At 33.8% G+C, this 22,751-nt stretch overlaps 1 protein-coding gene across 2 annotated transcripts in view; it reads right to left on the reverse strand.

The window, feature by feature from the left end:
• Positions 1 to 22,751, reverse strand: part of Actr3 (actin related protein 3) — a 57,608-nt gene that overhangs the window by 10,289 nt on the left and 24,568 nt on the right. For both annotated transcript variants that reach the window (XM_063258969.1, XM_063258968.1), the window contains 5 exons: positions 16,277 to 16,387; positions 13,432 to 13,527; positions 10,464 to 10,571; positions 7,160 to 7,303; positions 4,281 to 4,454 (listed from right to left, as the gene is read on the reverse strand). In XM_063258969.1, coding sequence (XP_063115039.1) covers positions 4,281 to 4,454; positions 7,160 to 7,303; positions 10,464 to 10,571; positions 13,432 to 13,527; positions 16,277 to 16,387 — 633 coding nt within the window. The remainder of the gene's footprint in view (positions 1 to 4,280; positions 4,455 to 7,159; positions 7,304 to 10,463; positions 10,572 to 13,431; positions 13,528 to 16,276; positions 16,388 to 22,751) is intronic.

Here is a 22,751-nt window from a genome sequence, read left to right on the forward strand (position 1 = left end):
TAACACAGGAACCATGACTGATCTGCAACTGCAGAACACACCTGTAAAAATCAGTACTTGGAAGGTTAAGGCAAGGAAGCCTGCCAAGTCTGAAACTAGCCTGGACAAATCAGCAAGATCCTGTCTCAATAAACAAAAATAAAATTAAAAGGGCTGAGGAAGGAACTCAGTGGAGAGTTATTTATGTGGAAGCCCCTGGATTCAATCCCAAGTACTGTAAACAGCAATAAATATACTGTAAGAGCCCAAGAGAGCCACAAGATATGCAACCATGAAATACTACAAAGTACCATGAAAAATATTCAAAGCAGAGGTTGGGAAAGTTCTTGAAATTAAAAATACTGCCATAAATGAGAGGAAAACAAATTAAATGGAAGGTTCAGTAGACAAAGTTGAAAAATCATCTACAGATCAGAATAGAAAGAAAAAATGAAGACCACAATACTAGAATGCTAGTAGACAGCAGAACACTTACAAGCATCTGTAGAAATAAAAGGCTCTATTCATAGAAATCAATTATTTTAATTTCAAGTTACAATAAAAAGGAATTAAGCAATGGCTGCGAAATGCTTACAGAAAATGGGTTCTAATACAAACTTCTATAACCAAGCTATCAAACAAGTGTAAAAACAAAATGAGTGTATTCCAGACACATATGCTATCTTAAAATTTTCATCTTCCACGCATCTTTATTAGAAACTTTACTGACAGATTATACACACAAAAAGTACACAGTAAGAACGCAAAAAGCACAGGATATAGGAAAAAAAAAAAATGCAACAAGGGAATCCCTACAACAGTGACCAAAAAATAGTGGCAAGCACAAAAGGAAGCAGATTGAGGATGGGATTGTCACATTCTCCAGACACTTAAACCAATGAAAACACAGTATATCTGAGATTTATATATAACTGGACTTTGAAGGTAAATAAAGGTTAATTATTTTAAAACTAAATAGGTAACTTATGAATGACGATTGAAAACAGAAAGATTCCACAGCATACAGGAAAAAAAAGATTCCCTAGTTAACTACACAACTCATAGCTGAGTCATACAGTTCTTACCAAAACTTCATCATAAAAGTTTAAGATGAATTTTTAACTGATTCAAGTTATGAGGTAACTACTGAAAAGGAAATGGAAATGTACTGTGTGGAAACGTACTATGTGTGCTGGGGATAGGAGAAAAGGCAGCCTCTTTTACAGCTAGAAGTCAATACAAAATGCCCCAAAACCAAAGAAAGCATCTGAAGTTGCAATTCATAGTACAGAGGTAGTCATCAAAGAATCTTGACCATGAAAGAATTTGAAGTGATTATTTCTAGAATAGAAAAGCAAACATGTGGGTCATTCCTACTTTTAGAATTTGAAGAACTATGACTTTTAAACAATAGAACAATATACACACACATAACTGATTTTTACAAGCAAGTTAGGAAAAAAGAAAGCAATCCTAGACATGGTGGCACAAGCCTATAACATTAACACACAGGAGGCTGGGACAGAAGGAACTTTACAAATTTCAAATACAGAGTGAGACCTTGTCTCAAAAAACAAAAACATATACACACACCTATGAGAAAACAAAATATATTTCTCATAGAAGAAATTACTTATTTGGGAAACAAAGCTATGGGAGCAAAAGATTTAAAATGCTTTCAAAATCTTTCATGAAAGGTTTATGTCAAACAATTAAATGCTTATCCCTTGTACTCTAATTAATTTATATATAACAATACACAATATATTAAAACCATTGTTACTACTCTATTACTTTGTTTTGAAATTTTTTTCGGTTTAACACAAAATTTTTAAAAATGTGTCGAACAATAAAAGTTGCTTAATCTGGAAACAATACATAAAAATTAGCAACTAACATGAAATATGAGCATCTAAAACTTTAAATCACTAATCTAAAATTTTAGCCTTCTGGTGCTCACTCTTTTGTTACCAATTTATAATTACAGTATATGCCAATCATCAGGATCCCTGTCCCCCTCCTTCAGTACTTCTACATAACTTTGCCTGCTAGAGTGACTCTTTGTTCTAGGGCATATAACACTTTAACCTTTGCCTTGTCAAAACCTTTTGTTCCTTTCCCACACTGCCTATGAGACTACAAGTTCTGGGTACCTAATCTTACTGTGTGGTTTGTAAAGAACAGATACTCTACTGATACGTACCCCATAGTAACACTCTCAATTTCCCTCAAGAGTAATTATAAAAGTTATTCTCAGTAAGTCCTTAATTTTATACTTAATTCCTTTTCTTAACACATCATCTTGATTCCTCTTCATAAAAAAATAAAACTACTGCCACACAGGTGCAATCCCAACCCTCAGAAAGCAGGAGGACCACACTACAAGATCAAGGCCATCCTGGGGTATATAGTGAGACCCTCTCTCAAAAAACAAAAACCAAACACTATGAACTATGGGCATAAACTCCCTCATCTACCTATCTATCTACTCTTGTGCCCATCCCAGCTCCACATTTTTGTGTATCCATATTAATTCTTTTCTGTCACTGCAGTAAAAATTAAAACTATCTTCAGTCTTGCTAATGAACACTTAACTACTCCCCCAGTAGACAGTATCTTTTTTAAAAATTACAGTTACCTTCCAGAATGCCCACACTCCTGTTTTTCAAATCTTTCCCTTTACAGATGCTACATGCTGCTTCTATCATACCATTTCACTGAAATTGCTCCTCTAGGATCACCCAAAACCTGGATGCTAAAAAACGTGAAAGTACTCCACAGAGGTCTAGGAGTGTTAGCTTGCCGTAGTAAATGACACTATTCCATCTCCTTCTCTAAAACATTCACTTTTCTCATTTTTAGAACTATAATTCTTTGTAATCATAAGGATACTTTGCAGATTGCTCTTTTACTGATTATCCACAAAGTGTTGTGTTCCTTAGGACTCACTTCATGTCTTTCTTACCACGCACTGACTTTTCCTAGCCAGTCTCTTCCTTGGCACCACATATGTTGATGACTCTGCACTTACCCTCAATCTAGGACACTCGCTCTAGTTCAGAAGCCTTAAAATCCTAATGTTTGTTTTTGACCTTTTTTAAGGATACATACAATAAACTCATCTGCTTCCACCGCACCTATTCCTCCTCTTCAGTATTCCTAATTGCACTGGATGACATATCTTGTTGTTCAAGTTACAAATATCAGAATCATCACAAGTTCTTCATACTCTTAGTTTTTCTCACATCTCTACACAACTACAACTGATCTGTTCCAACAAAGCTCACAACTCTAAGCCACTTAATCTATTCACAGCTGCCACAGTAACCTAACACCAACCATAAATCTGTGTCACTTTCATGCTGAGGGTTTCTGTACTAAATACAGAATCCAGCAAACTTCTTTGCACAGTATATTTGTCCCTGATGATGCAGTACACAAATATATAACTAGATCCACCTACTATCAGTTCCTTCCTGTTATTATCTAGCTCTCTCATGTCCTAGGGCTTCTGCTCAGCTATCTCCTCTACCAAAAGTAAACTCCCGTAACACAAAAGCCTGACAAATATCCATTCAACTGTTCCGTTTTACTAAATTCAACTGATATTTCCTCTGAGAAGTTCCCCAGTATGGTACTCCAGACCACACCAATTTAAATAACTCATTTGTCTTTTGCATTTGAGCTCAGTAAGGTTATATAATCTTTCATCTCTGAATACCCAATGCTTACACTGAGACCTTGAAAATCATGCACACTTAATATTTGTTAAATGAATAAGAAACATTAAAAATAACTATTCTTGAATAAGCACAGTAGGCATGTAATGATTACAACTCTATTAATAAAGTTCAGTTTATGAAGCTAGAAGAATTTTTATTAACAAAAGCACATATTTCATTAACTTAACAGCCTTTATGCTGGTTAGATTTCACCAAGATAGACTATTTTGTTACTAACATTTTAATGTAGTCCACTGAAGATTCTCTGGATAATTGTCATTTCACTGGGGGTAGGGTGCTTTCTAAAGCACTTCTCAAATTTTAAAATGATTGCCAATTTTGTGGGTTCCTCTCTTTCCATGCTTTTCCATGATCTTCTCCCCATAGGCTACAAACAGAGATGAAAGTTTCATTTTTTCCAAGTTTAGTCTTTTAGCAAAAGCCAAGTTTTCAATTAAAAAAAAAAAGTGATTCTCTATAGCATTCTGGTATATAAAAATTCCTGAGATTGTCTTTGAATATCTTCTAGTTGAGTTTTTAATGAATGTTGCAAAGCAGTTTCAAAAAAAAAAAAATTACCTCTGGATGAAAAAAGATTTCAGGTCCCAAGAATCTCTCGTAACCAACATCAATGGAAAATTCTTTCTTTGAGATGGCATTTATTCCAGTATACTGTTTAATCCACTTTGATCCATCTGTGTCATATTTGTTAAATTCTTTTACTAAATCTGGGCATACATAACTATAGCGCTCCTTTAAAAAGCAAACATAGAAACAAAGTAATTTTTTTCTTCCTTAAGGAAAGCAGAAAAAGATGACAGTATATTATCAATAAACAGGAATTAAATGAAAAATTACAAAATAAAATTAGAAAATTAAAATTGAAGATATTTTTACATTAGGATATTATATGTGTAATACAAGTAAACAGCCCAACCAGCACAATTTCTTGTTTCATCTATGAACAGATCTGAAAAACTAAAGAATCAATCTCTACTACTGCTATTTTCTGAAAATATTCAATGCATTCAACTCAAGTCACTCAACATTTTTAGCTTTTTCAATAATGAATCTTGTGTTCTAGAAAGGAAAAACCATGAACACATACGACTGTAAAGGATAATGAATGATAGATAATGTCACACCAACTAATTGTAGACCCTTAACAACCACCTAGGATAAAACTGATTCTGGTCTAAATAAAGGAGTTACAAAAAAAAAAAAAGACTGCAAATATGAACTATTTGGAAAGACTGAATTGTTACATATTTGGTTAGATGTCCAAAGTTCCCATCAAAATATAATTCAAGAATATAACATCTCATTTGCAAACTATGGACTTCTGACTACCAAGCCTCATACTTATTTTTAAGAAAAGTGTATTGTGAAGGTTAATCTTAGGTGTCAAAGGGACTCGACTTAGGAGTATCCAGAGAACTGGTAAACCATTATTTTTTCTTATCCACCTGTTAATGCATTTCTAGAGAAGACTGGCAGGTTAATCAAGTAGACTGCGTGGAGAAGATACACCCTGAATGTGGAGATGTCATCCACTCAGCTGCTAGCCCATATGCTGTACTACTAAAGGCAGAGAAAGGCAGTTAGCCTTCTCTCTTATGCGGTGGAAATAATCATCTTCTCTTGAACATCCAGCTTTTGAACTCCAGGACTTTTACCAGTGGTTCCCTAGATTTTCAAGTCTTTTGATTGAAACTAAATATTGTATCATCAGCTTCCTTGGTTTTGAAGCTTTAGACTTGGTCTGAGCTGTACTACCAAGGTTAAAGGGTCTCTTTGCAGATGAGCTGCTGTGGGACTTCTTAGCAATCACAATCATGTGAACTAATTCCACTAATTAGATACCCTTTAATACATCTATATCTATATCTACAGTGTACAGTGGTACCTTAGTTCACAAACACTTCTTTCCCCTATTCCAGTCACAAAATGAATTAGACAAGAACCAAATGAAACTCAATGGTCAAGTTCAATACTGACATGAAGGGGAAATTTGACTGGGTCTTGTCCAACTGGACTTGTGAACATCATCAATGGAAAAATTAAGTTCATGAACCAAGGTATCACTACATCTGTATCTGTGTCTGTATTTGTATGTGTTTATATTGAAAAATAGAAAAAGGAGGATAATTTATCTTACATGAAGTTTTCTTTCTCCAAACCTTGGAAATGAGATTATCATGAAAATAACACTTCTCAGAAGGCATTCAGATTGAGCATTAGCATTCCCTGTGGTAGATTTAAATCCCCAGTGGTTGGTTGTTTTGCTTATTTGCTCCCTTTCTTCCTTCCTTTGTTCCTTTATGTAAGATGCAGCCTCCCACCTGCTGTGATGACAGGTGTGCATCACTAAGCTAATGTAATTTTCTCAAAAGAGTTACAACATAGCATTCCTATTAATTTTTTACATATTTAATTTTCAGTTTACCAACTTGGGGTAGTTTTCAGAAGACATTTATTTAACTTCTCTATTATGTAGGAAGTGACTATTTAATATCCAATTCTAAACTTTAAAAAGGAAAACCCTATAAATACACAAAGACAAATAAATGGGATTATTTTTACAAGGGCAGTTTTGCTTTTATATATTCAAAACATGTAAAAGACTCACTGAAATTCCTCAGTTACTTTCCAATGACAAATTTGGAAAGCAGTGCTAAGTATCATACAATGCATGAAACACTGATATCAGTTATATGGCACAAAAACAAATACCATTTTTCTTCTATGTCCAATTCACCTGAACCACACATTGTCTCTACACTGTAGCTCAATGAATCAATGACATCAAAGATATCTTAATAACATAAAACTACTAAACTGAAGTATTCAGTGAATAAACTAAAATGCAAAGATTCTAAAGTAAAATAATCATTTATTTTTAATAACAGGAATAATCACAAAAATGCTATGTTAAAAACTATTTGTTGCTGAATATGGTAATGTAGGGCCATATTCCCAGCACTCAAGAGGCTGAGATAGCATGATCACTCTGAGTTTGAGGCTAGCCTAGGCTACAAAGTGAGTTCAAAAGGCCAGTCTAAATTGCATACTGAAACCCTGTCTCAGAAAGGGGGAAAAAAATTGTGTTACTGCTCGGTGTGGTGGTACACACCTGTAATCCCAGCACTCATGAGGCTAAGGCAGGAGAATTATTGTGTGTTCAAAGTCAGCCTGGGCTACACAGAGAGACTCTGTCTCAAAAAAACAAACAAAAAATTTTAAAAAGCATCCTTGTGTTACTCTTCTCAAATGTGAAATATGCAAAGAATATGCAAAACTCTCCATTTTCAAGAAATACAAAAAATATATAATTAAGGATAATTGTAATTGGCTGAGAAACTTTTAAAGTACAATTCAATTACAAATTTTTTTCAAATTAATGTTTTATCTGTGATTTTAATTTTTAATAAAACTACACTTCTACTTTTAGTGTTTACCTTTACTGCCTTAGCAGTTTCCAAGGACTGCTCTGGAGGGATTCCTACTTCTCGGTCTCTCAACAGTTGCTGAATAAAATATGTTATATCTCGTCCTGCAATTGGAATATGTTTAATACAGCTGCCAATCACGTATCCTTCAGCCTAGAAGGAAAAAATGTCAAAATTTATTTTCAGTGCTTTGAAATTATAATCTAAAAGCCTAGTTTCTCAAGTTACCATACATTCATTTTCGAAAAAAAACTTTATCACAGAATTTCTTCATCTCCGTTCCTCAACTGTACTTTCTCACACTGTGTTTGTTTATCACAGAATTTATAATACTGTTTAGAAATTATGCAAGAATGCTGTCAACTTAGATGCAATCATCCAGTGACAGCAGTTGATAACCATGACTAAAACCAATCAATATAAAGAGTAAATTTCAGAAGATAAACATCAAATAGTTAGACTTTATATCAAATAGAGTATTATTTTTAAATCTTACAATTTCAGTAAAAAAATTTAGGTTGCTCTGCAAAAACAATGATTAACTCATAAAGATAGTTTCTGTTTTCCTAATCAAATATACAATTCACAAGCCTGAGGCATTTCACACATGATCACAATGCTAAATTAATTAAATCCTAATGGAACAGATGCATAAATTTACTGTCCTCAGTCAAAAGAACAACAAATAACATAAAATTAAATTTCAGTAAAAAAGAATATTAGGGACATCTTCATCTGCCCACAACAGAATATTAGGGATTAGATTTATCCTCTCAATCTAATGAGAAAACTGAACAAATTTGAGTGAAATAAATCTTTTCAGACACTGAACAAAAGGTAGTGATCCTTTCTTAAAAAAAGGAAATGACTTGAGCAGCACGGAGCATGCCTATGATCACAGCACTCTTGAGAGGCTGAGGTAGGAGAATAGCAAACTCTATTTGTTTTACAAAAAAAAAAAAAAAAAAAAAACATTAAAAAAGGGCTAGGGATATGCAGTTTCCTGTAAAGACAAACAAACAAGGTGAATGCTATGAATACTTTATCTCACTGCTTGAGAGAACTACCAAACAATAATAATGAAAAGAGAACACAGAGTTTAATGGTCTCATAAACTGAGTTTGGAGTTCAAGGAGAGAGCTGAATACAGCTCTGCATCTTTGAAGATACGATCACCTAAGCTGACTGATTACGAACACATTTATATGAGGAAACCATCAAAGCCAGAAAAAGTGTCTCTAGAAAGGAAGAAGCAGAAGAGAACTTAAGTAGTATTGAAAAGGTATTTCCACAATAATGGGGACAAATAAGCCCTAAACAAAACCCGTGCAAACTTGTTTAATTAAATTTAAGTGCATCTCCTGACAAGATCTGATTCCTAGTAACCTGACTGTATTCCAGGGAAAAAAACCACTAAATTATTTAAAGGACTCCAAAAACCTAAGACACAACAATGTGAATATATAGCATACAATTACAGGCATGCCAAACAGTGAGCATCTTAATAACCAAGATAATAAAATCTATCTCAAAGAATAAATAAAATGTCATATATTCATATAGTGAAACGTTACTTGACAATAAAAGTGGGTCCTATACATGCTAGAACAGGAAAAAATCTTAAAAACAGTGGGCTAAGAAAAAAAAGTCATAAAAGACCACATTAATATATAATTCCATTTCTATGAAGTGGCCTGGCAGGCAAATCTAGAGACAGATTAGTGGTTGCCAGGAGCAGAGGACATTAGGAGGAAATGGGAGCCATGACTAATGGAAGGTTTTTTTTTTTTAATGGTAATAAAAATGTTCTGAAATTAATTGCTTTGATGGAGGCAGTCTGAAAATATATGTACTAAAAACCAGTTTATTGTGTGTAATAAATGGGTTAACTATATGGTATGTGGCTTACATTTCAATAAGTCTGCTATTTGAAACAGCAGTTATTAGGGACTGGGGCTATAATTCAGTGGTAAAGTGAATGCTTAAGGCTATGAGTTCCATCCCCAGCACTAATAGGAAAAAAGACTAATTACTACAAATATTGCTAAGGAAAAATCCAAAGATTATCATCCTGAGAATGTCTGCTTCAAAAGATTACCTGATGTATTAGAAGTAAACGAGAAAGTTCAAAAAATTTTTCATTAATATTATTCAACGTAATACAAAAATGTTTTAAAATGAATTTTAGTGATTTTTGCTGTCTCCAAAACTAGTTCAGTTTGTTGCATTCTTCTTAACATGCCTTACTAACTACAAATCATAAAGCACCATCAACTCAAGCTTTTTATTAAGATATAATACTCAAAACACATTAAACCATGCATTTTAATTGTCATATAGTTAATCTATGCAACAGTCTGCAATCTGTTAATTATGAGTAAGACAGGCAGTCAGCTAGTGCCTGTGTGCACATCCACATGCATGTGTGCCCACATATATGAGGTTTAAAAACAGATTTCCACAGCTAAGGAAAGAAAGCCCCCCAGTATGGTGGCACACATCTATAATCCCAGCACTCTGGGAAGCTGAGGTTGAAGGACAGCCCGCAATTTAGTGGCTGTTATGGCTTGTATCTAGGGTACCCTCCAAGCCTCATGTGCACAAAAGCAGGACTTTGGGGAAGTGGCTGGATCATGGATGTGTGATATTGAGATTAAGAAGGTGTGGTATTAAATTAGTCCACTAATCAGAATCTAGCTGTAGATAAATGGATTTACTGAAAATGGAAGCCACACCTTATGTATGGGTGGCACCACCCAAAAAGCATGTAGTCAGTTTGGGATAAAAGGGAAAGATAGGCTTGCTTCTGCTGCTTCCTGCCTTGTGGACTGTTTCCCCTCTGCCAAGTCCCTGTGCCATGCCACCCTGTCTTCCAGCCAGAGGACTACAGACTGAAACCTCTACCAACTGTGAGCCAAAATAAACCTCTCCTCCTCTGACTTGCAGATGTTGGATATTTTGTTCCAACAACAAAAGTAACTAAGATAGTGACTTAGCAGTACCATCTCTCAAATATAAAAAAATAAGAAAAAGACTTAAGGTATAGCTCAGTGCAAAGGTCTCTATGAGTCATAGTAATATATTTCCATTCCACATACAATTCATTATTTTTCTAATTACAGAAAAATACTGAAGTAACACAAACATTTTAGAATTTGTATAAAAAATTTATTAATTTGAACAAAATATTAGCCAAATAACAGTAACATTCAAGATAAAACAAAGTTTCTTAAAAAGCGGTATTAATTCATACAATTTACTTTATCAGATACATTATTTCATGTTCTGTTCAATAAAATTTAAATATTCTTACCACAGGAATGACATGAGTGACACCATCTCCACTGTCTATTACCGTACCAGTCAATGTCCGTTCTCCTACTTGTCTTGAGGTCCAAGATGCAGCTAAGGCAAGAACAGCCTTGAACAAAAGGAAGACAGGCAAAAAATAAATACAAAGAGTTACTAGGAACAAAAAACTGTTCAATGGAGTACTTTATTCAACTGTGTAAACACAGAACATATGGAAAGATACAAAATTAATTTTGTATCATGCAGTAAGTACTTACTTTCTACACTGTATTAAGAGGAATTTACAGGCTTATTTTTGCTTTTAGTTGCATATTTATAAACTTACTGGCTTTATTGACAGTCATTTTTCTCCTGTTATGGGTTGGCTCTAAAGCTGATGTGTTGAAGGGTTGGTTCTCAACACAGCATTGTTCAGAGATGCAGAATCCAATCTTTCAAAGCTCTGAACAATGAGCTGATCCACTAATGGGATTCAAAGCTTCTATGCTACTGAGAAGTGGTGGAAAACTGAGGTTGGGCCTAGTTGAAAAAAACAAGCACTCACACAGTGTGCCTCTGAAGCATATACTTCATCTGCAGCCCCTTCCTCTTTTCTCACTAACTCCACTTTGTGGCAGGCAAAAATTGTGAGCAGGCGGTTTGCTTCACTACCCACTCCAAACCTCATTAGAGCCCCAAACCAACTGGCCCTAGTAACCACATATTGAAATTGTAAGCCAAAATAAACCTTTCTTTCAAGCTGATTTCCCAAAGGGTAGTTGCTAAAGCAATGAAAAGCTAACACACTCCTAAAGTCAAAAACTTGAGAATGACACTGTAGTACTACAGAATACTATAGTGCTAAATTAACAGAACTTCAAACATGTTCAGTTAGGTTGACCTGTTGCAAAGCAGGAAGATAGAAAGGATACAAACAACTATTAGAATTTGTCAATATATAGATGGCTGTAAACACGCATTACTCTTAAAACATCAGCTGTAACTTTTTAAAATGCAACATGCACTTCAAACTATGTAACAAGTACTTTAAAAAAAATTACTGCAAACCTTCAAGTATGAATATGACAATTAGGAATCAAACCTGATAAAGTACCGGTTTTTATATGAAAAATCTTGGTAGAGCCAATACAATTCTTTCTCTAAATCAAAGCTTAAAAATTAAGAAATTAAACACACTTCGTTTTTTAAAACTAATTTCTTATAATCAAGGCTCAAACAAGTATAGGACTAATACAAAACATAGAGCTACTTCTGTCTTTTTATTTTACCTGCAAATGCAATAGCTGAAAGCGACACAGAAAGATGACCTAAACCACTCTTCCATTTTAATACTGCGTCCACAAAATTACTGTAGGCTAAAAACACTGAATATTTTTTTGAAGGTAGTACAATGAAAATTTCATACTAACATTCATAGAAAGAAAAAGTATTACATGAAGTTCAATGTGAAAACTTCTTTTTAAATAAATTCTAAAATGCCCATCATTTTCAACTAAGAACTACCTATTACTTTAACAAGTCTTTTGTAAATAGTGAAAATTTCATACTATTATAGGCATATATTAGCACATTATGTTACAGAAATTTCAACTAAATTGAAATTTAGTTGACAACTAAGTATCAACAAAACAGATCAGGAACTAAATATATAAATTAAGTAAGAAATTTCAACTAAGTTGAAACTAATTTTACTCCTATGTATCAAAAAAGAGATCAGAGACTTAAGTAAATAAACTAAAATCATTCAGAAACACTAAGAAAATCAGATACCAACTATGAACACAGCAAAACCAAACTTAGAGTGTTTATACCAGATAATACTATTTACTATGTTTACTGTGAAAATGAAAAGCAAAGGTATCCAAGCAAAATAGATGAATTCCCTCAACCCCTCATTTTATTCAGACTGTAAGAACTAAAAAAAAAAAAAAAAAGCACTTCAATTCAAGAGCGAATTCCTTTCTATAAAGTTCCTGGTAGGGTATATACCACTTTTTATAAATATAGCAAAAGAGAGCTTAAAAGGCAATTTTAAATTTATGGAATGCATTAAACATTAAGGAATTCTTTGTTATCCAAGTTAAAATACCCACTTCAATGATTACTGTTAGTGTTATCTACCCTGAAGTTATAAAAACAGTCTGTCCCTAAGAATAACAAAGTCAGAAAGACCTCTGTGCTCATATCACACCATTTAACTTTGAATAACCCTGCCTTCAAACTTTGGTTTTCCACATAAAAAAAAAACAAATGCAAGTAACTAAAATTAACAGGAATCAAAAATTCATATAAAGCATGTATGTCAGACACTGTTTTTGCTTTAAGAGTTAAAAACCAAAGGAAACCCCAGATCCTTATGAGCAGAAGTGAGGTTATTTCATAAAGACACATGTACAAGTTAAGTGCAATGAAATAAAACAAGACTTTATGATATACAAGATACAGAGGAACACAATGGGCATGTGGTCTAATTTACCTAAAGTTAAGCCAATCAAAACAGATTATGATAAAAGTACACAACAAATATAACAAAGATATAAGAATTATAAAGTTCTGTGCATGGAATAAGCATTCAACCAATACTAGTTCTTTGTTTCTGTCTATAAAGTCTCTTGAAATATTGAAAGAGTTTTAATTTTACGAATCTTTTTTTCTAATATCTCCATTTCCTGTAAAATTGCTTTTACAATGTACTTTGAAGTTAATAATCTTTTGTTAAAAAAAAGTATGCTTTAATAATCAATTAAATCAAACTGAAAGCCGGATGTGGTGGCGCAAGCCTGCAATCCCAGCACTTGGGAGGCTGAGGCAGGAGGATCTTTGCAAGTTTGAGACTAGCCTGGGCTACAAAGTGAGCCCAAGGCCAACCTGAATTGCATAGTAAGACCCTATCTCAAAAAAAGACAACAAATAAATAAATCTAATTGAAATGTACAAACAAAGCTTACATATATATATCACTTGCTTACCTGTACAGCAATGTACAAGCCTGGAACATTGAAGGACTCAAACATTATTTCAGCAGTATATTCCCTGTTTTCTGGAGTATTCAGGGGAGGTTCAGTCTATTAAATTGAATAATTTTTAAAAGACAGTATCATTATTTTGATGAAAGATGTTATTTACACAGTTCTCTTTTATTTAAATTATTTTGATTGCATATATCACACCTTTTAGAAACTTCATTACAGCTAAGTCTGGATCAAAACACGTGTCAATGAGGCAAGGACCTGGGCAATAGAACTAATAATCCTGAACTTCACATTTCACTTATGTCTCATCATCACTTAAATTGTTTAAATTATTAAAGCTTGACACTGAATAATGTACCTGATTCTAAATCTTAGTACCAGAGTCTAAAGAGGCCAATTTGATAACCCAGTCCTTTAATGTAAAAGGCAAAACTTTTAAATAAAATTTTAAAAGGGCTAGAGATCTACACTTCAGTTCAATCCCTATAAACAAACAATAGATCAGAAAAATTCTGAGATAAAGAATGATTCTTTAAAGTCAAACAGTACAGGGGCTGGGGATTTAGCTCAGTGGCATAAGCGCCTGCCTTGCAAGCAGGCAATTGTGAGTTCGATCCCCGGTACCGATAAAAACGAAAAAGACCAAAAAAAAAAAAAAAAAAAAGTCAAACAGTACAAACCACAAAAAGATAAAACTTCATAGCAAATTATATCTTTTTTATTTCAAAAGGCACTAAAAAGTTAAAAAAAAGATGAATATACTTGTTCCATATGTAAAGCCTTCACCAGGAAAAGTCTTTGTTCCATTTATATTTGCTTACATTCAAAAGCTTGAAGGTAATTCAGAGACAGGCACATAAAAATTATATAAACCACAAAAACTCAAAGCAATCAAAATTACAAGCTCTAATAAAAAGAGAGGGTCTATGTAAAATATAATCAGAGGAGCACAAAAGGGGAAATATGCAAACAATACGCACATGAAAAGTGCTCAATATCACTGAGAATCAGAAAAACATGAACTGAAATGATAACGCTGTCTTATATATAACACATCAGTATATCTAAAATTAAAACCTCATATACCAAATACTGGATAAAACACAAGAGCAAGCATCACTACATATTTGCTAATGGATGTGTAAAAATGTACAGCATCTTAGGAAAAGTCCAAAAGCTGTCTTATAAAAAAACAATCATATACCTGGCCCTACGACACAGCAACTCCATATGTATATAACACAACAGAAATTAATGGATCTGCCCACAAAGACTCTTACAAGAATTTTCACAATATCCAAACTATCACAGTCAAGAACTAGAATCATTGATGAATTTCACAATTACACTGAGCGAACAAAATTTTACCAGAGTTTCTATCTTGTGTGATTCCACTTACATGAAACTCAAATACAAGCAAAATTAATCTCATCTGGAAAAACAAAACAGAATAGTGGTTGCCTACAGGGGGTGAGGGGCAAAATTAACTAAGGGCATGAGAAAAGTTTCCAAATTGACAGTAATGTTACTTATCTCAACAAGGGTTTAGGTCTCAAAGATGTATGCAACTGTCAAACCAAAGGTGGGGAATCTCAGAAGCCAAATGCCTTTTATGAATACAAGTTGACTGGAACATAACCATTCTCCTCATTTAAGTATTGCCTACTGCTTTAAGTATATGGCTGCTTTCATAATACAACAGTAGAATTAAAGTAGTTGCTATAGAGATCACTAAATTCTCATTAAATTTCTTCAAAGAATTTATGGACCGCAAAAACAAAAATTTTTGCTGTTTGGTCCTTTAAAGAGTTTGCCAAATCCTGCTCAAAATCCACACAAGAGTTTGGATGTTATTTCACTGTATATAAATTTTATATAGAAGAATAGCCATAAACAAATAATGAACTCTGGTTGACTATTCATACTAAAGTATTTAAGCATGAAATAACTACATCTGCAGCCTACTTTGAAGTGATGCAAAAATGGAAAAGGATTGACAATGAATAAACAGATGGATGTCATAGACAATTATAGTAAAATGCTAAGTCTAAATTGTAGATATGTAAGTGCCCACAATAGAGTTCTTTCAACTTTATGGCCCATCCATAAACAATATTCATAAATCATCATAATAAAACAATGAATACTGGTGTAACCAAACACAGTGATATAATTATAAAGAAGAGAAGGGGGGAAAAAATCAATGGTTTCTGTTGATAATAAAGCTAATTACAGGGGAAAGAAGGTATGTTCCTTTGTTCTTCTAAGAAATTAACAGATAACAATATTTTAAAAAGCAATCAAAAAAATAGAAGAAATACGTTGATTGCATCTTGGAAGCAATTATCAGGGAAAACTCTACAAGTTACAAGTGTTTGATTCTGAGGAATATAAATCAGAATTTGGAAGATTTAAGAAAGAAAAAACTTTTTCTGGTTTTTAAGTTTTATAAAGGCATCAATTATTTACCTACATAATACTTTGATACAAAGAAAAAAATTTAAAATTAAATTATATGTAACTTTTGTTACTAAGAACAATGAAATGATTATACAAAAAGGGAAAAACACAGGAACATTATTTACCATTTCTATCATGAAGATTACAAATTATCAAAAGCACTTCATAAGTGCTTATCTTATACTTCGGTGTTTAGATATACTACTACTGTACTGAATCCTGTAACTAGATGGCTATGAAGAGGACTCAGCTTTATAACAAAGTCTTTAAAATATACAACAATTTAATAAACAATAAGTATGCCGTAGCGTTTCAAGTATAATAAAAATGTTCTCATTAAGTTTCCTTTAAATGTCCCCCAAAACTGGCAATTTCTACTTACCAAAAGAAAATAATGGTCTTCAGGTTCTGCTCTTAAATATTTAAAGATCACTTGTTCCATAAATCTTTCCATTAAATCCCAATCTTCAACTATACCGTGGCGGATTGGCCACTATAAAAACAAAAATCCCATAAATTATATCTTATTAACATCAAAAATTAAAGCTACTCAAAAGTGGAGGAATCAGATTATATAAGACAGAGATGTATTTCCTTAAGTGTGATAATCATATTGAGATCCCCTTTAGGAAATGCATGCTTATGTATTAAAGATATAAATGAAATTATTTCTACAATGCATATTCAATAAATTGTTCAACATGAATATAAAAAGTAAATGTTGAAATATTTAAAATTATTAAATCTAGACAGCTTGTGGCTTGATTTTTGAAAATTTTAAATTTACCATAATCCCTTGACTTTTACTTTATTACCTCACTACCAAGTTTTTGTTATATGACTAACATAAAATACATTTAGTCAGTGGCCATGGCATGGCGGTGCACGCCTATAATCCCAGCACTCAGAAGGCTAAAGTAGAATTGCCATGAGTGCAAGGCCAGCCTGGGCTACATGGTGAGACACTGTCTCAAAAAACTGAAGAAGAAAAAAAAAGTAATAATAATAAAAAATAGATTTGGTAGCCGAGTGTAGTGGCACATGTCTGTTATCTAAGTTACTTGAAAGGCTGAGAGAAAAGAATCACCTGAGCCTGAACGACCAAGTGGTAGCCTGTCACAAAACAAACCAAAACCACTAATACTAAATACAAGTAAAACACATCTGGTAAACATGTAGCTAGAATAACCAGAAAAGTCAAGCATATACAATTTGTAAGAAAGGTTGAGGAGATTTTTATAGCATCGTGTTTCCAAAACTCTGTCCTTCAGTGTATTATAGCAAATTCATAAGAATACCACAAGTTATTTTAAATTTCCCATATATACTCCATGTTAGATAATGCATGAGATACTAGCTTCCAGTTTAATTTCAAAATGAGACATGATATTCCTTTTAATGGCAACATTTCTTTGAAAAGCTAAGCTGTGAGCTGATGCTATGATAAAAACAGAAAATACAATCTACATAAAACATAACAGAAAATACAACCTACATAAAACAAGAAACAAGAGTGAGGATGTTTAATCAGATTCCAGGTTTCAGCAACTGTTTTAACAATGAAATAGATATTTTCAATTAAAGTGTATTTCTTCCTTCAAATGACTACCAGGTTGCTTGAACTTACCTACTTAGCAAATAGAACATACTTTTCTATTTTAAATCTAGCTGGCTGGCACTAAGAAAAATGTTAGTGAGACCCTGAAGGCACTGAGTGACTGCAATAGCATACATATTCAATACTTAAGACTGAATGAATTTGTGTGAATAAGTAAAATATCCTGTAGTACTAGTCCCTAACAACATCTATTTTTACTTTTTAAGGAATTACACTTGTAACTTCTACTCCCCAGTTTGTTGTAGGAAAGAGGAAAAATCTATTTATTTAACTTTTTTTGGTCTTTTTGAAACAGGGTCTCACTGTATACTTCAGGATGGCACTGAACTCACTTTGTAGCCCAGGCTGGTCTTAAACTTTGCAATGATCCTCCTGCCTCAGCCTCCCAAGTGCCAGGATTACAGGACTGTGCCAATTTATTTTACTGTACCATTTAATTTCATAATACATATTAATGAAAGTTTACAAATTACGTATTTTATTTATTCATCTTTCATTGGCTATTATTATATGCCAACTGTGAACTACTGATACCACCGCTAAGGACATGGACACCCAACTTGGCCTAATGAAAAAAATATATACAAAACAAATACTCTAGCTCAGGTTTCTAAAGAAATAGTTTCTATAACAACATGACCAAAGTGGATTCACTGTGGAAGTTATATGTAAAATGAATTCTAATGAAGAAACTTTCTCACTTCTTAAATTTTATCATTTATTGGCAGGGATGGGATGCAGTGGGGAGGAACATGTACATATAAACCAACACTGTATAGTATACCAATGAGAATGAAATACTTATGTGATAAAAGGCTTAGGGGATAGAAGTGGAGGAAGATAGCAGTTTTAGATCAAAGAGTCTAATCCTCAAAATTATCATGTTTACCTTGCATTCAGTTTTATTCTGTGAAAAATAGGGTGTCAGAAAATTTTTAAGCAGTGGAGTGACAAGAAAAGCTTGAATTTGGGGGAAAACTTACAGATGGACTACAAAGCTGAAATGGAACTTAAAAGAGAATCAAGAAAGAGAATAAGAGTCCCAATTGTAGTATAAATGATATTGGGCCAGCGTCAACTGTTCAATCAATAAGAATGAGAAAAACTGAGATATCAATAGGTTTTATTTTTGAAGCCAAGATAGATAGGACCCATCAATCCAACACAAACTTACAAAACATTTGGTGGTGCACGCCTATGATAATAATCCCAGCCCTTGGATAGCTGAGACAGAGGATACCCTCAAATGTAGCCTGGACTACATAGTAAGTTCAAGGCCAGACTTCACTACCTAGCAAGACACTCTCTCAAAAAAAAAAACACACAAAATTTTTGTTCTGTCTTGTCTCAGAGAGTAAACAACAAAAAAGACTTTGTTACAAATTCCGTTTTAATCCATTACACTCAAAAGACACAAAGAAAATGGTAGAGAAGTAACTGAAAAGGTGATCAAGGAATTCAAACGAGTATGACATTATCTACAGAAGTCTTCAAGAAAAAAAGCCAGAGTCAGGGATATAGCTCAGTGCTAGAATGCTTTCTACAGCAGGTGCTAATAATAATAGACGAAATTTTGTTATTTTAGTTTGTCTGTAGCACTTAGAAGACTTGACAATGTGTTTAAAACAAAACAACAGAATTGGTAGAGAAAAACTTTAACTTCTCAGCTCCTTCAATGATCTCTTTTTTCACTTCTGGTGAATACTACTACCATTTTAAAATCACTGAAATGCTGGGTGCCCCCTCCTAATCAACAATCATTATTCTAGTATACAATGCACCTCTTCATATGATAAGATTTTTGGTCCACCAACAATCCTAATTGATCCCTGCCATCAATACACACAATTTGGACTTCAGATCCATCAACTTTGACTAACCATATTTCTTTCTGTCATCCTACTACCACAATACAACTCATCATGACTATCTTAAACTTGCCTAGAATCATAATGCTGACTGTACTAAGAAAACTGTACAAAATTAACCTGATAAAACTAAGGCTTTGGCTCCTGAGGACTTGGTCTACAAGCACTCAAAATAGTCCAGCATTTGACATGTATCACAAGCTTCCTACAGTACACCTCTAAAACATACTTTCCTGAACTCTTGGTAAAACAACTGTTACCACGAACTTTGGGAGAACACAAAAACCCTTATTTGACATGCACCAAGTTAAACTCAGAGGGCTTACACTGTAAGACCTAAAGTTCTCACAAGGTCTAAAACCAAAAAACTTACCAGCAGAGCCCATGGTGTTGTCTGTTTGCTTAGGCAGTACAGAAACTGCACCTAGGCCTTTACCCTGGGCTGTATCACCTCCCTTTTCTTATTTTTATTCCTAGACAGAACTCACTAAATTACCCAGGCTGGCCTCAAACTTGTTATCTTCCTGGCTCAGGCTCCACCAAAGTGCTTAGATTATAGGTGCATGCCACCTTGCCCGGCTCTTGTGAAGCACTGAAGGTACAAGCACAGGGTCAGAAAGCTACGGCAAAAAAACAGTTTTAAGTGACAAAAACAATAAAATGCTTTAAAAATAAGAATTCCTGTTATTGTCAAAGGGAACTTTTCTTGTTTAGAAATCAGAATGGTATGGACAACTATTTGGAAGAAAACGAAAGACAATATGATAGATAGTGAAGATCTCTGTCTTGCTTTGAAATCTCTTACATTGTTTTCTTATGTTCTGTTTTGTTGTTTAATTTTACCCTCTTTAAAATAAAAAAAAGAAAGAAAGAAAATCAGAATGGTATCTCTTTACTGTAACTTTTATTCTCTATGATGAAGATTTCCAATATTCTCCCTGCCACCCAGATTTCACCTCCTCACAGGAATCCTTCCGGAGTGTCATACAAAGTCAAACATAGTTCACACAGAGAGAAGACAGCAGCAGCTAAGAATCCAAGCCTCCATTCAACAAATCTGTAGAAGTGATTCTCTGTTTATCCTTCTGATCACTTTCACTCCTGTTATAAGAGATACTCCTCATTTGTGTCCTAAATCTTATCCCTCCAGCTTTCTCAGAGACCTGGACACCTATCTCTCCTGTTAATCTTTTTTTTCTAATGGCCTTTTCACATTAGCATCTCTTTTATATTAATCTTACAACTTTTTAATCTATTTTTACCCATTAACCATAGCCAAACATTACTAATATTCTTTTTGTACTGGGGGGGGGGGTCCTGTATTTCATATGCCTAGCTTTATCTAGCCTCACCACTCATTTAAAAGTATTTTTGCTAAATGATTCTCTTATAGTTAATAACACTGAATTCTATGCTTACCTGATACCTCAGTAGCATTCTGCATAGTTTATCTCTATTTTCAGTCCTGCCCCTAGCTCTCTTCAAACTTCCTGAGTACATTGCTCAGGCTCATTTAAAACCTCTTTCCCAGCAATATCCACCCCATACAGGTATCTGCATCCCTTATCAAGGTAACTGATATGTTTCTTTTCTTATGTTTCTCAATCTCAGACAATATAGTATAGAGATTAATTAGGAGCTCTAGTGACCATCAGTAGCTCACTAATTGCTATTACTCCTTAAGTATTCCTTTTTAAAATTTTTGTCAAGAAAGAAAATACTCTAGATGGATCTTATCAGACTTAGATTTAACTACCACTTTACAACAAAAAAAGTATATGATGGATCACGTTAAATAACACAATAAAGATGCAATTGATAGAATCTGAGAAATAGGAAATTGTACAAGAGTACTTTTTTTCCAAAAGAAAAAGAAAAATGCATATAAATAGAAGGGGAAGGATCTATGGGTAAAGAGACTTAAGAGACTTATCAACTAAATTGAATGAAAAGATTTTGTTTTAATCTTCATTTACATAGATTAACCAATATTAAGGATGTTATTCAGTGAAGGAAAAACCCTGGGTTCTATCCAAATAACAGTATTAATGTCATGGTTTCTATCTTGCTGTCCTCCAAAAGCCTTATGACTCACAAGCATAGCTTCTGAAAAGTGACTGGATTATGAGGGCATTACAGCTGGTTCACTGGTAGGAGAGATGGCAGCTGGTAAGAGGAGGCAGGTCACTGGGAGTATGAGCTGGAAGAGCTTATCTCCCCACTGCTCCTCCTTTGATGCTCATGTTCTTTCTCCTTTCTAGATGCCAGCCTATGAGCAGCTCTACTGAGCTGTCTCTCTCATGTCCTCCCAAGCTATACTCTCTTGGAGCCAGCAGTCAATGGACTGAAGAAACCTTTATACACTATGAGCCAAACTAAAACTCTCTTCCTTTAGATTCTCTGTCAGAGCAACAAAGAAAATAATGATGATGATGACATTAAAAACAAATTAAACAATAGAGAAAATAATCAGGTAAAATCAAGCACTGACTAGAATTAGATAATATTAAAACAAGTATTTCTAAGATATATAAAATAATGAGGGCATGGAAGATAAAACAAGATTGTTCATATGTTGACAACTGCAAAAGCTTTATGACAGTACGAGATCTTGAGTTCAACTCTTGGCCAAAAAAAAAAAAGCTTTGTGACAGGCACATAAGAATCCACTATATTCTTTCTTCACTATAAAATATTAAGTTTACTATAATAAAATTTCAACGTACCTCATGTGATGGAAAAATACAGAAAATATTAGAAGTTTTTTTCCTAGTACAGTAAAAGACCCTTTGCCATGAATCTCCCCCATAGTAGTCCAAAATGCTCCCCCTCGCTTCAAATGCTTTGTCGTTCTTGCCACTTTCTGAAGTAGTTGTGGAAGTCCTCTTCATGAGTATCTTCGGTTGCATTGTTGTGGCTGCCTTAGTATTCTAAATCCATTCAAAACTTTCCTGGTCATTTTGACATAGGAAAAGCCAATAGTTGCAATGGTGTTAGATCCTGTGAATAAGGTGAGCAGGACCATACTCTAATGTTTAGGTGAGCCTGCCTTTCCACTGGTGCTTCCAGCATACCATGAATAAAAAGAGAACTTCTTCAGAAAGTGTAAAAATGACAGGATGTTGTGAAGTGAGGATGAATATTCTGAGGGGGATTAATGGCAAAGTCTTCCACTGTAATAAAATTTTTATTTAAACATATACCATATTTTTCAATCACGCCTCACAAATACACAAATGTGTGATTTCCATTTCTCTCATTTTCACTGCCATCACTATTCGATTACATCTTTTCCCTTTTTTTTTGATTTTAGGTAATTAACACAGTAGTCAATTATTTCATCTCCCCAGTATCAAGCTTCCTACTTCCAA

The sequence above is a fragment of the Cavia porcellus genome, unplaced genomic scaffold (genome assembly GCF_034190915.1).
Source record: "Cavia porcellus strain 051 isolate PalLab524CR breed Dunkin Hartley unplaced genomic scaffold, mCavPor4.1 scaffold_12, whole genome shotgun sequence".
Lineage (NCBI taxonomy): Eukaryota > Metazoa > Chordata > Mammalia > Rodentia > Caviidae > Cavia > Cavia porcellus.